Below are 17,395 nucleotides of genomic sequence, written 5' to 3'. Positions count from 1 at the left end.
AAAAAAAATCATTTAATACTCAAAATTCAAAATTCATTTATTTCAAGTAGGCACTTTTGATATGTCAGTTGACTATTTGTAAAGATTCTACCACCGGTTCGAAAGGCAGGTTCTGCTGAGAAGAAACCGGCACTCTCTAGGCAACCTATTTGAAATGTGTCAATGTGAATAAACTCACTAGGCAACCTATTTGCAATGTGCCAATGTGAATAAAGAAACTCACTAGGCAAACTATTTGCAATGTGCCAATGTGAATAAAGAAACTCACTAGGCAACCTATTTGCAATGTGTCAATGTGAATAAAGGAACTCACTAGGCAACCTCTTTACAATGTGTCAATGTAAATAAAGAAACTCAGTAGGCAACCTATTTGCAAATGTGTCAATGTGAATAAAGAAACTCACCAGGCAACCTGCAATGGTAATATTTGCAATGTGTCAATGTGAATAAAGACACTCGCTAGGCAACCTATTTGCAATGTGCCAATGTGAATAAAGAAACTCACTAGGCAACCTATTTGCAATGGGTCAATGTGAATAAAGGAACTCACTAGGCAACCTCTTTACAATGTGTCAATGTAAATAAAGAAACTCAGTAGGCAACCTATTTGCAAATGTGTCAATGTGAATAAAGAAACTCACCAGGCAACCTGCAATGGTAATATTTGCAATGTGTCAATGTGAATAAAGACACTCGCTAGGCAACCTATTTGCAATGTGCCAATGTGAATAAAGAAACTCACTAGGCAACCTATTTGCAATGTGTCAATGTGAATAAAGGAACTCACTAGGCAACCTCTTTACAATGTGTCAATGTAAATAAAGAAACTCAGTAGGCAACCTATTTGCAAATGTGTCAATGTGAATAAAGAAACTCACCAGGCAACCTGCAATGGTAATATTTGCAATGTGTCAATGTGAATAAAGACACTCGCTAGGCAACCTATTTGCAATGTGCCAATGTGAATAAAGAAACTCACTAGGCAACCTATTTGCAATGTGTCAATGTGAATATTTTCTATCATTTATTTCTTATCCCAGTTGAGGGTATATATTGTTTTGCTTATTCTCGTATTTTGTATATTGTTAGATTGACATTGATCGCTATTTAAAATCAATATTAGATGGATTTTATAAACTAGTAGTGTACATCACGTAGATCGTGTTAACTATTAACATAATATATTTTTTATTTATCTTGGCAATAAAACGATAAAAAATATAATTAAATATATATTATACATAGAAAATCACTGATTATTATTTTACGATCTACTTCCTAGGTCGGCCGGCGACTTTCTTATTTCCCGCCGTCTGTTTATTCTTTCCTCCAAATGGTAGTGTGTGTTCTGAAAGAAAAAAAAGAATCTTCACACTTGAGACATAATCACTACAGTTCGTTTCACGTAGGATGGTGCGGGTGACAGTTCGTTTCACTCTTGAATTCTAAAAGATCAAAAAGCGATAATAGTACGTATTATGAACGTCATACAAGCGACTGTCACCGTACCCATGCTATCTGAAAACACTTAAATGCCTCAAACAATATTTCTTCTGGCGACGAGTTTCTCCATTTTATGGATTTTCTTTAATATCTTGTAACTTGTATAGGTTACATATACAAAGCTTGCAAACTTGTGAACTACGGAACCTTAAAAACTAGTGTTTTTAGGGTTCCGTAGTTCATAAGTTTTGCCATGTCTGTCCGTCCGCGGTTTAGCGGAGAGACTTACTACTTCAATGCTGTAAAATAGCATGAGTATAGTATGTACATTAAAAGTTGTACAATAAAATCTTGAAAAACATTTTTTAAACAAAAAACAAAACATGTAAAATTGGGATTGTCTTATAGTGTCACCTCATAGTGTGGGTTTAAAAGTCAAGTGTCCCGAAACTCTTCCGACTAAAAGTTAAAATTTTGGATTACAGAATTGGACTTGAACCTTTTAAAGTTGTGGTATTTTCACAATTCACCTTCTTAAAAAAAACGTCAATTTAGATATTAAATAAATCTCAATGAATCTCACCAGTGGGTGTGAGTTTGAGTGAGATCTCGTAAGTTTTGCTCTTGGGGCGCTTCGCCGCCGGCTCCGTCACCTCGGGCGTCTCGCTCGGCGTCACCGTCTCTTGCGTGGCCGCCCAGCCGTCCTGTCACGGGGAAATTTATGAAAATGTATTTTGATACTATCTAGTGAGTGAGCTATACAGGGTGTCCCGTTTTTGTTGGATGTAACGTAAGTGGGAGTTACACCACCTCATCATCTTTATCATTATTATTATTAATAGTAGGTAGAAAATGCATGTCATTTCATAACTTATTTATTTTAAATTATGAATGGTTTGTTTGTAAACTGTCCTATAAAATATGTTAATCATATTTAATTATTATTTTCATATTTAATTCAAAAAAATTATTTTCATTAATGAACAAGTTAATTCTAATTATTATTAGATGTAAAGTAACTAGTGATTTATACCCTCATTTTAAATTTGTTTGTTGGTAAACAGTAATTATCAAGAAGCCTCTAGTATAGCTGCCAAGTCCTACAAAAGGGCTCTTAAGAAGGCTCGTTCCAACCGTACAAACCGCATTGTGGCTAAACTAGCTACTTATCCACGTTGGTCCCTCGCGAAATCTGTCGAAACGAACTTCTACCGTTCATCGTTACCACCTCTGCTTAAACCCAATGGATCGCTGGCCTTTTCCGCTAACGACAAGGCCAATCTCTTGGCAAAACATCTAGACACTGGAAGTGCCTCACCACCGGCTCTAACACCTTGCGACTCTGTGATGTCAGAGATACATATCAGCCAAAGTGAGGTTTTTACAGTACTTCGTAGGTTAGATGTGAACAAGGCTAGTGGTCCTGACGGTATACCAGCAATGGTACTGAAAACCTGTGCCCCTGAGTTCTCTCAAGTCTGCTCAGGTTCCGAAAGGCTGGAAGATTGCCAATGTACAACCTGTACCGAAAAAGGGAAGACCCGGCCAATCGGGCTCATACTTGGTGGAGGTACTGAACAACGTGCAAGGTATAATCCTTTTTTGTTCATCTGCCGCACTCGAGTAACTGCAAAAATCCCCTCTTCGGCTCCCCTACTATTTGTAAAAGTGTTGAGCGTGTATTGGACAAGCTCCTGGTACACTTGTGTGAACGCATGGGCAGTCACCTCCGGGTCCTCGATCTCGGGCGCGATGGGCAGGAAGGAGAGCATGTTCTCGTCCTCGCCCTCCTCGTCCGAGCTGCAGAAGGCGGCCACCGCCTCGCACGTCGTCACGTCCACCTGCAGAACACACCACTCAGCTAAATGCTCCGAAACCTGGTACATCTGGGTACATATTTGAAGTAGGGAAGAATTTAAAAAAAACAACAAAATTTTTTTTTTCAAAATTTGTTTTTTTATTCTTTACAAGTTAACCCTTGTTTACAATCTCACCTGATGGTAAGTGATGATGCAATCTAAGATGGAAGCGAGCTAACGTTACGAGGAGGATGAAAATCCACACTCCTTTCGATTTCTAGACGGCATCGTACCGGAACGCTAAATCGCTTGGCGGTACGTCTATATCGGTAGGGTGGTAACTAGCCACGGCCGAAGCCTTCTACCAGCCAAATTTTGAAGCAAACTGATTTATTTTGCACAGCTGCCTTATTAACCTAACCCAAAACTGGAGATCTGGTTGAGGAGTATTGGAGCTTCCATTCATAAATAAACAGCGCCATCTATGAGCCTCCGGCATAACTGCATCGCAACAGGTTTTTGAAGTGTACGAAAAGGGTTTGTTTCAAAGTACTCTAACAACGCCATCTATTGGTAGTTTAAAATAACAAACACTGTTTCACTGTGTCAGTAGATGGCAGCACGCACCTTAAAAAGCTTCGCCCGATTGTACTTTTCGTAACACGTTCACCAGCTTACTCCCCGTGTCGAGCGTGCATAAAGAAGTTTTACTTCAAACTTGAGTTAAATCGAATTACTCGTATAAGCGTAAACTAATGGAAGCTAACTAGCTTAGGTATAAGATCAACAGTGCCCAAAGAAATGCCCCATGCATATTATCACTCTTCACATTACACAAAATATATAGGAATTTTTGACGGAAAGCAGAAATAGACATGGAGGACGGAGGTACTATTTTTAGACGAGTATGTCACCTCGTCCTCCCCGCTCTCGTCAGCACCAACAGTACACGATGTGCTAGTAGCGCACCTCGACCTCCTCGTCGTCCTTGCTCTCGCCGGCCTGGTCCACGGAACGGTCCTCGTCCTCGACGTCGAACTCGCTCTCGCGCTCCTCGTACTCCACGTTCTCGTCCAGCTCCTTGAAGTCGGGCGCGAACGCCGACCAGTTCTCCACCTGGTTCTGCGCCCAGATCGACACCACGCCTGGAATTAACAAATTTCTCTTCTGGTATTACCTTTGTAGCGAGGTCCTTAAAATAAAATATATCTTTCGATTTCGTCTTCTTCCTTTCGTCGTCTTTGTGAGTCGTGATAGCCCAGTGAATATGACCTCTGCCTCCGATTCCGGAGGGTGAGGGTTCGAATCCGGTCCGGAGCGCGCACCTCCAACTTTTGAGTTGTGTGCATTTTAAGAAACTGAATATCACGTGTCTCAAACGGTGAAGGAAAACATCGTGAGGAAACCTGCATACCAGTGAATTTTCTTAATTCTCTGCGTGTGTGAAGTCTGTCAATCCGCATTGGGCCAGCGTGGTGGACTATTGGCCTAACCCCTCTCATTCTGAGAGGAGTCTCGAGCTCAGCAGTGAGTCGAATATGGGTAGATAATGATGATGATGATTTCGTCTTTCGGAAAGAAGGATTTTCATCATCAGTTCGTCAGCCGATGGCGGAGTCATTGTAAACGTCCTGGTTGCTTCTAAACGTCCTGAGCGTTCAGCGAATTCCTGCAATGGGCCCAAGCTATGCTGAAGCGACATACTGACCGGCGCTGATGCTGGCTATGATGGGGCGCACGGGATGCCACACCACGTCCAGCAGCAACTCCCCCTTGGTGCCGTGTAAGATCTTCACCAGGTTGCCGATGGACTTCTCCCAGATGTACAGCGCGTGCTGGCGCGCCGAGCCCGCGCAGATGTACTCGCCGTCGCCGGAGAAGCAACACTTCTTCCACGTCGTCCTGAAAGAGAAAGAGTGTCAGTTTTTTTTATTATGCAACTAACGACGCCCTGCGGTTTCACCCGCGTAGTTCCCGTTCTCGTTCCGTGGGAACACGAGGTTAAGTCATAGCCTATGACACTTACATATAACGCAGCTTTCTGTTGGTAAAAGAGTTTTTAAAATAGGTTCAGTAAATTCATAGATTACACCCTACGATGTCACAAATTTTACCTCTTCTTAATATTAGTATTGAAGTATAAATGTCAAATTACCCCTTGACTGCGATTTCACCTGATGGAAGATCTAACTACTGCACAAATAAAGTGCCAAGAGACCCCATCGATCACATGAGCGCCAAATAAGTTCTTAATTAAAAAAAGTATTTTTTTCGTAAATGGTGACATAAGGGTTGAAAGTTTACATGGAACACCACTCACTTGTTGACGAGGTCCTGAAGCTTTTGTATGGGCTCGGGCTCCCCGTTGAGTCCGCTGCGCAGCACGGTGCGACTGTCGTAAACGCGGATGACGCGGTCAGATGTATTCACCAGGAAACAGCTGCCCACACACAAACATATCTTACTAACAAGCAACAAATGAAAGAAAGGAAAAAAAGTGTGTTTTAGACCACACAACTGGAGGAAAACTTATTTAAAAAAATAAAAAAAGCACTATCTATGAGCCTCAGGCATAACTGCTTCGCAACAGGTTCTTGAGGTGTAAAAACAGGGTTTGTTTCGAAGTTCTCTAAGAACGTCTATTGGTAGTCTTATTAAAATAACAAATACTGTTTCACTATGCCTGTAGATGGCAGCACAGAAGTGGTCTATGCAGTTTGCATTTAAAGAGTTCATGTCAATATGCTGAGCTGGGACCTTTTTCTAGGTATTATTATTATTCGTGATGTGTGGCATATTAAGTAATAAAGATTGTATGTTATTTTCTTTCTCAATCGTAATTGTCTATTTTGCTCTCCGCGAAATACCGACGAATCCAAATAACAGTATCTAGATTAGACCGAAAATGTTCAGAGACCAAGAATTGACACTAGAGTGAAGAATCTCCAAAATTTGAGCAATGTTGCTTGGATTCGTCGATTTTTCATTAGGTACAGTAAAATTATTATTATTCTTTAGTAGTACTAGTAATACTCTAATAATAAAATACTATAGAAAAAACATGTCGGTTTATTTATCTTCAGTGCTACATCAAACCCTTGATACCACAATAGTCTAGAATCCATATTAGAAACGACCTTCACCATTATATATTGCAAGTAGGTTGCCTAAAAATATAGATTAGACCGAAAATGTTCAGAGACACGAGATTTGACACTAGAGTGAAGAATCTCCAAAATTTGAGCAATGTTGCTTGGATTCGTCGATTTTTCATTAGGTACAGTAAAATTATTATTATTCTTTTCGTCGTCATCAACCCATATTCGGCTCACTGCTGAGCTCGAGTCTCCTCTCAGAATGAGAGGGGTTAGGCCAATAGTCCACCACGCTGGCCCAATGCGGATTGGCAGACTTCACACACGCAGAGAACTAAGACAATTCTCTGGTATGCAGGCTTCCTCACGATGTTTTCCTTCACCGATTGAGACACGTGATATTTAATTTCTTAAAATGCACACAACTGAAAAGTTGGAGGTGCATGCCCCGGACCGGATTCGAACCCACACCCTCCGGAATCGGAGGCAGAGGTCATATCCACTGGGCTATCACGGCTCTTATTTACTTATTATTCTTTAGTCTAGTAATACTCTAATAATAAAATACTATAGAGACCACGCGCAACGAGCATACGTCTAACACTTCTGTTTATAATTGTACATTTGTTTACAATTACATAGATGACTGCCATTTTAGTTCAACTTACTTGCTGGGGTCTATACTTAGATTTAATGAAATGAACTCACTCTCCCCGGCGCGCAAACTCGATGCTCTTGATGCCGGTGGTGCTGGAGGTGCCGACGGTGATCTTGAAGCTGGCCTTCAGCGCCAGCGTGTGCGGGTCCAGGATCAGGATCTTGCCCTTAGCGTTGCCTGTGTACACGTGGTCGCCGCGCCGGTCGAACGACGCTATCACATTTATGTCGCCCTGCAGGATGGATCATCGATAAAAGCATGCATTACCATTGGAGACATAATAGAAGACAACAAACACCAAAGTATGAAACCTAAACCCAAGACATAAAATGAAGTGGAATATGAAAGCAGAAAGCAGGTTGAGCTGTTGTATTTCGATATCTTGCATAAGCATCCGTTTTCATGCAAACTTCGAAACTTTGAACGACATTCTGTTTATGTACACGAACAAATTAAGGTCAGATTGTGCTTATTATTGTTATGACACGAATTTCGTTATTTTTTAACCCCCTGTGGCGTTACTAGATAACCAAGAGCCCTGGTGCAAATAAAAATATAGGGACCCACTACTATCTAAGCTGGTTTAATCAAGTAAAAATATTATACAAACACATAAAAATGCTAAGCTAGTTTATCACCAGGTCTGTTTTGTTTTCGAAATTTTCCAAGTTCTAGTTCGATCGTGATTTTCTGGTAAGGATTCCATGTAAAATCAGCAATCCTGACTATCTGGCTGACTGATTTGGCTAACCCTATGCTAACCTTACCGAAAGCCTCAGTAACGGGACTGGACTTAATACCAAGAGGTCATGGGTTTGATCCTTGCCTACAGGACTATTGACATACTCACTCCTAAGACTAATTAGAAGAGGTATGTTTTTTTGCTATAATTTTTATATTTGCTCTAGATTGTTTGACACTGCAGCTACTTACAAAACAAACCACTTACATCATCATCTATGGGTAATATCTTATGGTCACCGTCAGTGTCGACCAGCAAAGCTGCATGTCTCATGGGGCATACGAGAAACCGTTTGTCGTTCCGTGGATCAAACTGCACCCTCAGTATGGCTGTGGGGAACCTGTAGCGTTGCTCACATTCTCCTGACAGCACGTCCCATATGCACACATTGTGGTCTGTGGATGCAGATAACAACTGAAATAGATACAATTGTATATGTTAATACTAAATGGATGAACTTCTTAACATTGGAGATGAAATTGAACACTGCAACAAATATGTCTGTTGTTTTTAGAGGTGGACAAGGTAAACTCACACATACAAAATACTTAACACCAATAAATATATTGTGTCCTTACACTAACCACAACTATAAATTTGATTCACAATACACACACATGTATATTTTACACAGACTAACGTGATATTTCATAATTATAGTACATAATGAATGCAAGAGATTCTTATAACTAAATTACATTGGTTTTTACAACTAACTATTAAAAACAATGTTATTTAGTTATAAGATTATTTTTAAAAATTTGCATGCTATTTTGTAGCAAATTGTATGCCAACATTTATTGTATCAAGATCAGCATTTAACAATTTTGCAAATAAAGAATTATGAATTATGAATCTCTTGCATTCATTATGCAGAATATTTGATAACTTGATAGATGTTTTGCTGTTCAATCAGAATCCATTATTTTTAAATATCGCTTTTTATCACAAATTTGATATAATTAAGTAAGAAATACTGACTTCTATAGTGAACTTTATCTTTTAGTGAACTAGAAGTTGTTGACAGTTTTTTATACTATTTAACTACACTAACTGGAATTTTCAGGGAGCTCTTTTCACAATGAAAATGATGTAATAGTTTTGGAACATAGATTCTCTAAAAATAGTTTTTTTAAATGCATTAGATTGGTGATCTTATACTTTGACAGAGGGGAAACGTCTAGCAAGGTGGAACTGAGATTGACCATGAACATAATCTTTTAAGTTATCCAAAAGTATGTATTACTGCTTTTGGTTAATGGTAATATTTTTTAATTGTGCTTTCTATCTCTGTATTAAGTAACAGAACGAAAATAAAATTACAATAACTTTATAATATTTAATAGGTGCAGTGCAAGAGTTGGGTCCACCTTGAGGCAGAGAGAAAAACTTCCTTGATGCTTTAATTGCTCTCCTTGCTCAATAGCTACTAGATCAGCTTTGGATACCCATCTAATATAGAATTTGCTGCAGCTCTAGTAAAGCCAAGGTTATAGACCGATTTTGAGATGCCTCTCACACAACGACAAAGGACGAAGAATAAAAAATTTGTAGGGAGTCAAGAAGGCCTCCTGGGAACTTGAGAAGAGCAAGTACCGGGCCCGCCCTCCTACTGATTTGGCCCGTATCACTGTGAAGTCAGGTGGGCCATGGGAGGTGGTTGGGTTGTTCTGTTTGAAGGTTATGTCAACTGTTTGTTTTTGTTTTGTATTGTAATTGACAGTGTCAGAAACACAATCACAGAGCAGCCAGACTTTAACCACATTACATTGTGGATAGTTTTATTTACCTTTTTACAGTTTCTTGACCAACTCAAGCTGCAAACAGGGAACACGTGGGCTGAAATTGACTTGGCAATGCCCCGGGTGAGGAAGTCCCATATAAATATCCTGCCGTCGTTGCATCCCACAGCTAACAGTGTGCCTCGCCTGTTGAAGGCACATGTTGCTGCCAGAGATATGGAGTCTAGGGCTCCATCAAATTCCTGAAATACAAATTTTTAAGCTGAGCTGTCAATAAAGGATTGCTAAGTTTATTTTCTGCCATATTGCATATAGTGGGAGATCTGAATTAGTCCATCTGTTTAATAGATGACAAGAGTATCATATTAAATTAAGTACATTAAAAATATGTTGCGAGTAGGTTGATTAAAAAACTCCTTGCTAAACTATCATTAATGATAGCAAATAATGGCGAATAATAGTTTGGCCAAGAGATTTTTAGGCAACCTACTTGCAATATATAATGGTGAAGGTCGTTTCTAATATGGATTCTAGACTATTGTGGTATGGTGGTGGTGGTGTGGTGTGTTTTTTCTAGATACAGTGGTCAAAATCCAACCAATATTATAAACGCGAAAGTATTTTGGATGTTTGTTTGTTACTCTTTAACGGCGCAACTACTGAACTGATTCGGCTGAAATGGAAACAGATTTTACTCTGGGTTAACACCTAGGATACTTTTCATCCCGGAAAAATCCACGGTTCCCGAGGGATTTAAGAAAAACTAAATCCCACGCGGACGCCCGCGCCGGCGTCCGCTAGTTGATAATAATATTAATGAAGCCTCAACGGCTTCATGGTAAGAGGTCGGAGTCAAATCAAAGTCAATCTAATTTGTAAATTGTGCTTGTTTTTAGAAACAAAATAAACGTACCTCTGGATAATTCTGGCCGAACGATTCTGTAAAGAAAACAAGTAACGTACAACTAAATATGATTTTAAAATGTTGAAATTTTATTACAAAAAATATAACCAAAGTTTACGTACCAAGTAACTCTAGATTCATAATTGTTTTTGTTTTATGTTTTCTTAATTAAACAGTGTAGAAATCAAGTCGAACATAATTATTAGTAGTGATATTCTAATTATAAATCCTGTTTTGCTTTCTGTTGATAAATAAAATATCGCTAAAATAAACAATTCCAACCCACAGACAACGTATTACAAACGTCAATGTCAAATGCTATTACCATAGAGTACATTGTATTTAAGGTTTAGAGTCCTCAGCTCCAATCTCCGTTTAACGCCATCCTGTGAGCATAGTTCGACCTACCACTGTATTCGATCACATAATTATGCACATTACAAAGGGCTAAAGTTAACGAATTATAAAAGAACGGCAAACGCAACAAAACAAAACAAACCACAAGTAAATAAAAACTTTTTTTAATATCTGGCTTTACAGGGTTCTTATCGTTTTGAGTAAGTTTACGTATGAACCTGCTGGCGAGTGTCATAAAGCGCTATCTATAGAGCACCGAACCAAGGAGGCAGGTACAATTTTGTACTGAGGTCGAAATGTACCGACTGAATACACCCTGAGTTCCTGACTATTACCACCTATTACCACAGTACAATACACCAGTAATCTTTGCAATACACATTAAGCACTTTCATTTTTTTGATAGAGGGCAGCAGTATCTTCGTATTGACTTTTTAGGGTTCCGTATTTATTAAGCCATAATACGTAACTTTTTAATAAAGTTCAAGTTTAAATATATAAGGTTTCTAAATATATATATTTATAAATGATTATTATTTATCCAGCCGGAAAGGAAAGAAAGGTAGATAATAATATAGAAAAAATCATATGCATAGGTAATAATAGACGTTTTTATTGATTCATCCATAAATAAAACTTAATAATCGTAACTACTACACTGGTCACTTAACTTTTGCGTGTCACAACGAATTATTGAGCATTAGATAAGGACCTTATTCTGTTCATTAGTATTCAATATTTTATCGATCTCAAAACTGTTTGTCTTAAAGTATATTTCTATCTCCTGCATCGTCCTCCCTTTTGTTTCTGGCATGTATACATAAAGGTAAGCAAGACAGCCGAACATGACGGCTGAGTTCAATAAAAACAAACCGTAATACCCCATAACACCGACTATGCCGGGCAATGTTATTATACAAACAAAAGTCCCAATTACTCCTATTGGTGATGATAACAAAAAGCAATACAATTTCAGTTCCACGGGAAACATTTCTCCTAAGAGGACCTCCATAACAGGGTAGGGGCCAGCGTTTGTCACGATGAAATACAGCGCCAGTAGTATTACGTTGATCCATTGAAAGTAGCCTTCAGTGCTTTTGAAATAGAGACACGCGCTCAAAGTTATCAATATCACATTAGCAGCCAACCCTGACGAGAACAGCAACACACGAATCGGCATCTTCTTAATTAATACGCACGAAATACACGTTCCTATAAAAATGAAACCGTCCACTACGAGCGTGTATATTAAAACATCAGATGTGCCGGTGATTTCCCCCAGCATAACAGTTGCTAAATTGCTAAATACGACTTTCCCAGCCGCCGAATAGTAAATGTATACGACGATAGACATAAACATCAATTTCCAAAAATATTTTTCCTTAGCCGCCAACATAAGTTTCTGTAACACGTGCTTTGAATTCATTTTGTCGGCTGCTTGCTGTTTGTTGTACTCTAACTTTATTAACAGTTGAAGCTCATGTTCAGTGCTGGCGTCACTACCGTGAAGTTTTCTAAACGAACGCTCACATTCCTCGAACCGGCCTCTCGAAGCCAGCCAATGCGGACTTTCCACGCAGAAGTATGGCATAATAACAGTGATCGCCGTTGTAATTATTCCCACAAGGGCTAAAGTTCTCCAGTGATACAATATTCCAAGTATATGACCCAATGCTGTACCAAATGCTGGTAATAGTACTAATACAATACTGAGAAACAATCCTCTAGATTTAGTTAACGTATATTCTGTTGTGGCAGACATAGTTAATAGCCACAATGATCCCGAAGAAATACCAGCCAGAAATCTCGATAACACGAAGGAAGTGAATGTACTCGCATAGTAAAGTATTAACCAATTTACGAAAGATGGTGTACATCCCGCTATCAGACACCATCTTCTTCCAAGTTTTTCGTCCAACACAGCGACATATAAGATTCCAAATACACAGCAAAGGGACGGTAATGCCACTGAAAATAAATTAATTGAATTTGGTAAATTCGCCTAGGCATAATTATGATGAAGGGAACCGTGGATTGCGAGTTTTTGATTCATGGAAGTTACAATTATTCAAAACTAAAGAGTAACTAACTGTTACCAACATTGTAACCTATTTCCAGGTGTAAATTTCACGTCAAACGGATTACATTACAGTGTTGTTATTTACAGTTTATACAAGAGTTAAGTTAATCAGACACTAAAGTTTTTGTGATATTCATTTTAGCTTTATTTTTTTTGAACTTACCTAAGGTAGATATTTTGATTGATTGAGTGATTCACCTTTAGCTATCTTCTTACCGGAAAACTTTATTACAAGTCATAAATCATCTTACCTATTAAAAATATTTGTCCCTCATTGAATGTAATGCTTTCGTCATGTTTCTGCAAAGCTGAGATCATGCCCGTTATTTGTCCTTGTTGAAACCCCCATGTTAGAGCGGTCCAGAACAGTGTAAATATTACAAGTACCTGAAACATAATAGTATATACTCGTATATCTTTTTTCAGATTGTGTAAAAGCTGTTGGCTCCTTAATGGGATCTCACGGGCGTCACTAGTTAGGGTTCCGAAGCCTACAAGGAACCCTTGTATTTTCGCTTTGACTGTCTGTCCGCGGTTTAGCGCAGAGACTATTACTACTAGAAAGATGTAATTTAGCACGAGTATATACTTACACTAGCGGACGCCCGCGACTTCGTCCGCGTAAAAATTTATGTAAACTTTTCTACCTCTACCTTACCCTGCTCGTAAACCTACCTAACCCTACCCTACCCTACCCCTACCTTACTCCTACCCTACCGCTAACGCTAACCCTACCCTCCCCCCACCTTACCCCTACCCTAACCCTACCCGTACCCTACCCCTACCCTACCTTACCCTACCCTACACTACCCCTACCGTATCCGTACCCTACCCTACCCTACACTTTCCCTAGATTACCCCTACCCTACCCCTTCCCTACCCCTATCCAGCAGGCTGGACCAATTTTGCTGAGGGTAGGGATAGCCCTACCCTCAGCAAAATTGGTCCAGCCTTTTGAGCGTGGTGCAATGACCAAAAGACTATAATTTCCCAAGCGACTTCTATGCTAATACTATAAAGAGGTAAAGTTTGTGTGGTTGTTGGGGGTAATCTCTGGATCTACTGGACCGATTTGGAAAATTCTTTTACCAATAGAAAGCTACATTATTTGCGAGTGTCATAGGCTATGTTTGGTCCTCGTATTTACACGGAAATGGGAACCACGTAATTGAAACCGCGGGGCGTCATATAGCGGCATTTCTGCGACTTCCAGAAATTTTGTATTATCTCCGAAACTATATAACTAATTAACATACTGTAAAGGGCAAATCTTATCTCTATAATATCCTTGTGATTATTAAATCATTTATTTTGATAAGGTTTTAAGTTATATCTGCTAAAATATAAAAGATTATATCTATCTTTTGTATAATCTATATATTGTGTCGCGGACTTTTTTGTAGAACTTTTAAAGGTTCAAAAAGCCTCCATACATTTATTTCAGTTATACGCAATGGTTGAGGCAGCGCATGCGAATAAGTAAGTTTTTCGGTCTGACCTGTAAGAGAAAACCCGTGATATGTCAGTAGTTATATATGATAGAAATATAAAATATAGCCTATAGCACTCCCCGATAACGTAGCATTCTACTGGTGAAAGAATTTTTAAAATCAGTCCAGTAGTTCCGAAGATTACCCCATTTCAAAAAATTGTTACAAACTTACAAACTTACAAACTTTTCCTCTTTATAATATTAGTATAGATATAGATTAGTATAGATATAGATTAGTATAGATATAGATAAATAAATAATGGAAATTAAGACAAAATTGTGCATGTGTGCGCTCAGTTTTGTAGCCTGTTACTCGGATCACTTTTTGCGAAAGAATTTATTTTTGTCAGAGTCAAGTGACCCCCCCTCTACCAGTTAAACTGTTGTTTATGGATACGTGAAAAAATTCACAAAAGTAGGATACATAATGAAATTAGAAGGAAAGCGATAGCTAAGTAAGCGATAATAGCTAAGTAGCAATTGTCATTTAAAGATTCAACCAATCAACTTAAAAAACATACTCGGCGCACGATAATTCAATACATATACATACAAATTCCTTTGAACCTATAATATATTATATACTCACACTCTGTTAGAACTAGAAAGCTGAGATTTGGCATGGGTGTGTAGTTATATTAATTACGTCTATAAAGTGATTTTTTTGGTGTTTTTATTATTATCAGTATTTTTGTGCATATTATGGGCTTAAAGTGTTAATTTAATCTACGGAACCCTACACTGCGCATGGCCTGGCACACACTTGGCCACTATTCTTTAATCTAACAATCTATATCTATACTAATATTATAAAGAGGTAAAGTTTGTAAGTTTGTAAGTTTGTTACATTTTTTAAATGAGGTAATCTTCGGAACTACTGGTCCGATTTCAAAAATTCTTTCACCAGTATAGGCTATATTTTATATTAGTATTATATATATTTGCCGAGTTAACACAGTTTTTGTCATACAGGTCGGACCAAAAATCCTCTTAAGCAGACTTATTCGCATGCGCTGCCTTAACCATTGTGTATAATTGAAATTAATGTATGGAGGCTTTATGTATCTATAAAAGTCCGCGACACCATATATCTATCTTCTATTTATCAGCAGATATAGTACCTTTTGTGTTTTAAAAATTATTAATTTTATATACTTAGGTTTGCGTTATTATTTGCTACTTAACTCAAATCCTTATCAAAATAAATTATTTAATAATCACAAGGATATTATGGAGATAAGATTTGCCCTTTATAGTATGTTAATTAGTTAAATAGTTTCGGAGATAATACAAAATTTCTAAAAGACGCAGAAATTCCGCTACATGACGCCCCGCGCTTTCAATTACGTAGTTCCCGTTCCTGTGTGAATATGGGAATCAAACATAGCCTATGACACACGCAAATTACGTATCTTTCAAATCGGTCCAGTAGATCCAAAGATTATAATTTTAGCATAGAAATCTCTATTTTCCTTTGTCATCGCACCACGCTCATAGGGCTGCACTGATTTTGCTAAGGGTAGGGGTAATGTAGGGAAGGTATAGGGTAGGGTAGGGTAGGGTACAGGTAGGGTAGGGGTAGGGAAAGGGAAGATTACGATTTTTTTGACCGGGCATCACGCTGAAACTACAGAATGAATTCAAATGATACTTAAGACGTAATAATACCATACGTACCATAATACGTAGAAGGATAATAAGATACTTTTTGTCGCGAAAACAAAATCAGAAATGGGTGAAGTAGGGGTAGAAAGTTTGTACGGAAAGTCCTTAATTTTTCTAGGTACATTTGTAAATGTAAAACGATAAGTGGACTATTTATTAGGTATAAGTTATAAAACTTGCAAAATAGAATGTGAAAAGAAATAGGGGTTGAAAATTAACATCGATTTTTACGCGGACGAAGTCGCGGGCGTCCGCTAGTGTTATTATAATACAAAACTGAAATAAAAACTTTTTAAAAAATCTTACCTTACAATACATTTTATTAAATTCGACGTAATAAAAAGTAAAATTATGGTCTATGTTGTTTTTTGAAAGATTTTCCAATAATGTTCTCGTGAAAAACCAATTTTGATATGTATTAATAGAATAAATTTAATTTAAGTTTAATTTCAATTGTTTAATAAATAAAACTTTATGTAATATGTAAAAAGTTATAAATATGTATTTTAGAAAATAAGTTGATTTAAACTTTTAAACACAGGGTAGCGATCTCAGAGACTAAATGAAAATGCAAAGGGGAAATAAAATCTTGATTCAATTACTTCCCATTATTTAGGTGTTTACATAAAACGAAACAGATACAGTTGAAGCACACTTAAAAGACGCCACGCCTGAGTTCTAACCCTGCTGGATAAGGTGGAGACAATAATTGTCTGTAAGCAAAATTAGCACTTAACCCTTAAAATCAATGACTAGGTAACTTTAGTAGTTATAGTATGCGCATTATCATCTGAGTCGTCCGGTCATAAAAGTCAAAAAAGATAGGAATGTGCAGCGCGCCTACCTGCGCACCCTAATTATCGATAAACGGCTACCTGCGCACGTGCTAATGATGAGTCAATAATGATTTGGACGATTCTGATTGGTCGGTTTCTAATGTAATTGCATTGCGTATTTTTTTTGCTATAAATGTGTTTACTGCAATTAAATAAATACATTCATGTGTTACTCGTTGCGCACTATGGATACTAATATATAATAAATTTGGCAGAAGACGAAGATTCTGATGATGAAGACTCAGATGAAGATTAATTTTATTTAGTTAATAATTATATAATATGAAATATGTATTATATTAAATCAAATATTGTTAATTTTTTTAATTTTGTGAACAAGATACGATAATAAACTTTACTTATCGATAATATGTCTTTCATTGTTACACCCTTCACTAGACGGCTCCATAAGACCCATAAGTGCAAGCGAGATAGATATAGAGAAATGATTTATGGCCCTAAGACTCAGTTGTTAATGCTATTAGTATAGTGTGATGACTATTGAATAAACGATAAAGTCGTGGAGGCACGGCGCGAGGCGGGGGGCGCGGGGGGACAGGAACTTACCGCCAAGCCGAGCGG

The 17,395-nt window shown here is 38.0% G+C and overlaps 2 protein-coding genes across 2 annotated transcripts; both read right to left on the bottom strand.

Moving 5' to 3' along the window:
* Positions 1-1,219: 1,219 nt before the first annotated feature.
* Positions 1,220-10,676, bottom strand: LOC112047634 (retinoblastoma-binding protein 5 homolog). Its single transcript, XM_052883646.1, has 11 exons — positions 10,506-10,676; positions 10,393-10,418; positions 9,527-9,721; positions 7,945-8,151; positions 7,046-7,227; positions 5,563-5,682; positions 4,951-5,144; positions 4,212-4,387; positions 3,171-3,284; positions 2,027-2,147; positions 1,220-1,348 (listed from the first exon to the last, which is right to left on the bottom strand). Exons 1-11 carry the CDS (start codon positions 10,522-10,524, stop codon positions 1,272-1,274), a joined length of 1,431 nt encoding a protein of 476 aa, XP_052739606.1. The 5' UTR covers positions 10,525-10,676; the 3' UTR covers positions 1,220-1,271.
* A 545-nt stretch (positions 10,677-11,221) lies between these two features.
* Positions 11,222-13,589, bottom strand: LOC112047635 (facilitated trehalose transporter Tret1-like). Its single transcript, XM_024084807.2, has 2 exons — positions 13,072-13,589; positions 11,222-12,708 (listed from the first exon to the last, which is right to left on the bottom strand). Exons 1-2 carry the CDS (start codon positions 13,214-13,216, stop codon positions 11,441-11,443), a joined length of 1,413 nt encoding a protein of 470 aa, XP_023940575.2. The 5' UTR covers positions 13,217-13,589; the 3' UTR covers positions 11,222-11,440.
* Between the last annotated feature and the right edge of the window lie 3,806 nt (positions 13,590-17,395).

This window comes from Bicyclus anynana, chromosome 9, assembly GCF_947172395.1.
Source record: "Bicyclus anynana chromosome 9, ilBicAnyn1.1, whole genome shotgun sequence".
Classification (NCBI taxonomy): domain Eukaryota; kingdom Metazoa; phylum Arthropoda; class Insecta; order Lepidoptera; family Nymphalidae; genus Bicyclus; species Bicyclus anynana.
The sequence above is the reverse complement of the archived record's forward strand: the minus strand, read 5'-3'. Positions and strand labels throughout refer to the sequence as shown.

Bases quoted from the DNA above. Each gene is read 5' to 3' on its own strand.
- LOC112047634 (XM_052883646.1), bottom strand. The intron at 5,683-7,045 runs GTGAGTTCATTT...GTGTGTGGGCAG, and splicing joins GAGTTTGCGCGCCGGGGAGA to CTGTTTCCTGGTGAATACAT. The intron at 2,148-3,170 runs GTGACTGCCCAT...TCCCCGTGACAG, and splicing joins CCGAGATCGAGGACCCGGAG to GACGGCTGGGCGGCCACGCA.
- LOC112047635 (XM_024084807.2), bottom strand. From the start codon at position 13,216: ATGTTTCAGGTACTTGTAATATTTACACTGTTCTGGACCGCTCTAACA. The intron at 12,709-13,071 runs GTAAGATGATTT...ATTTATTTTCAG, and splicing joins GGGACAAATATTTTTAATAG to TGGCATTACCGTCCCTTTGC.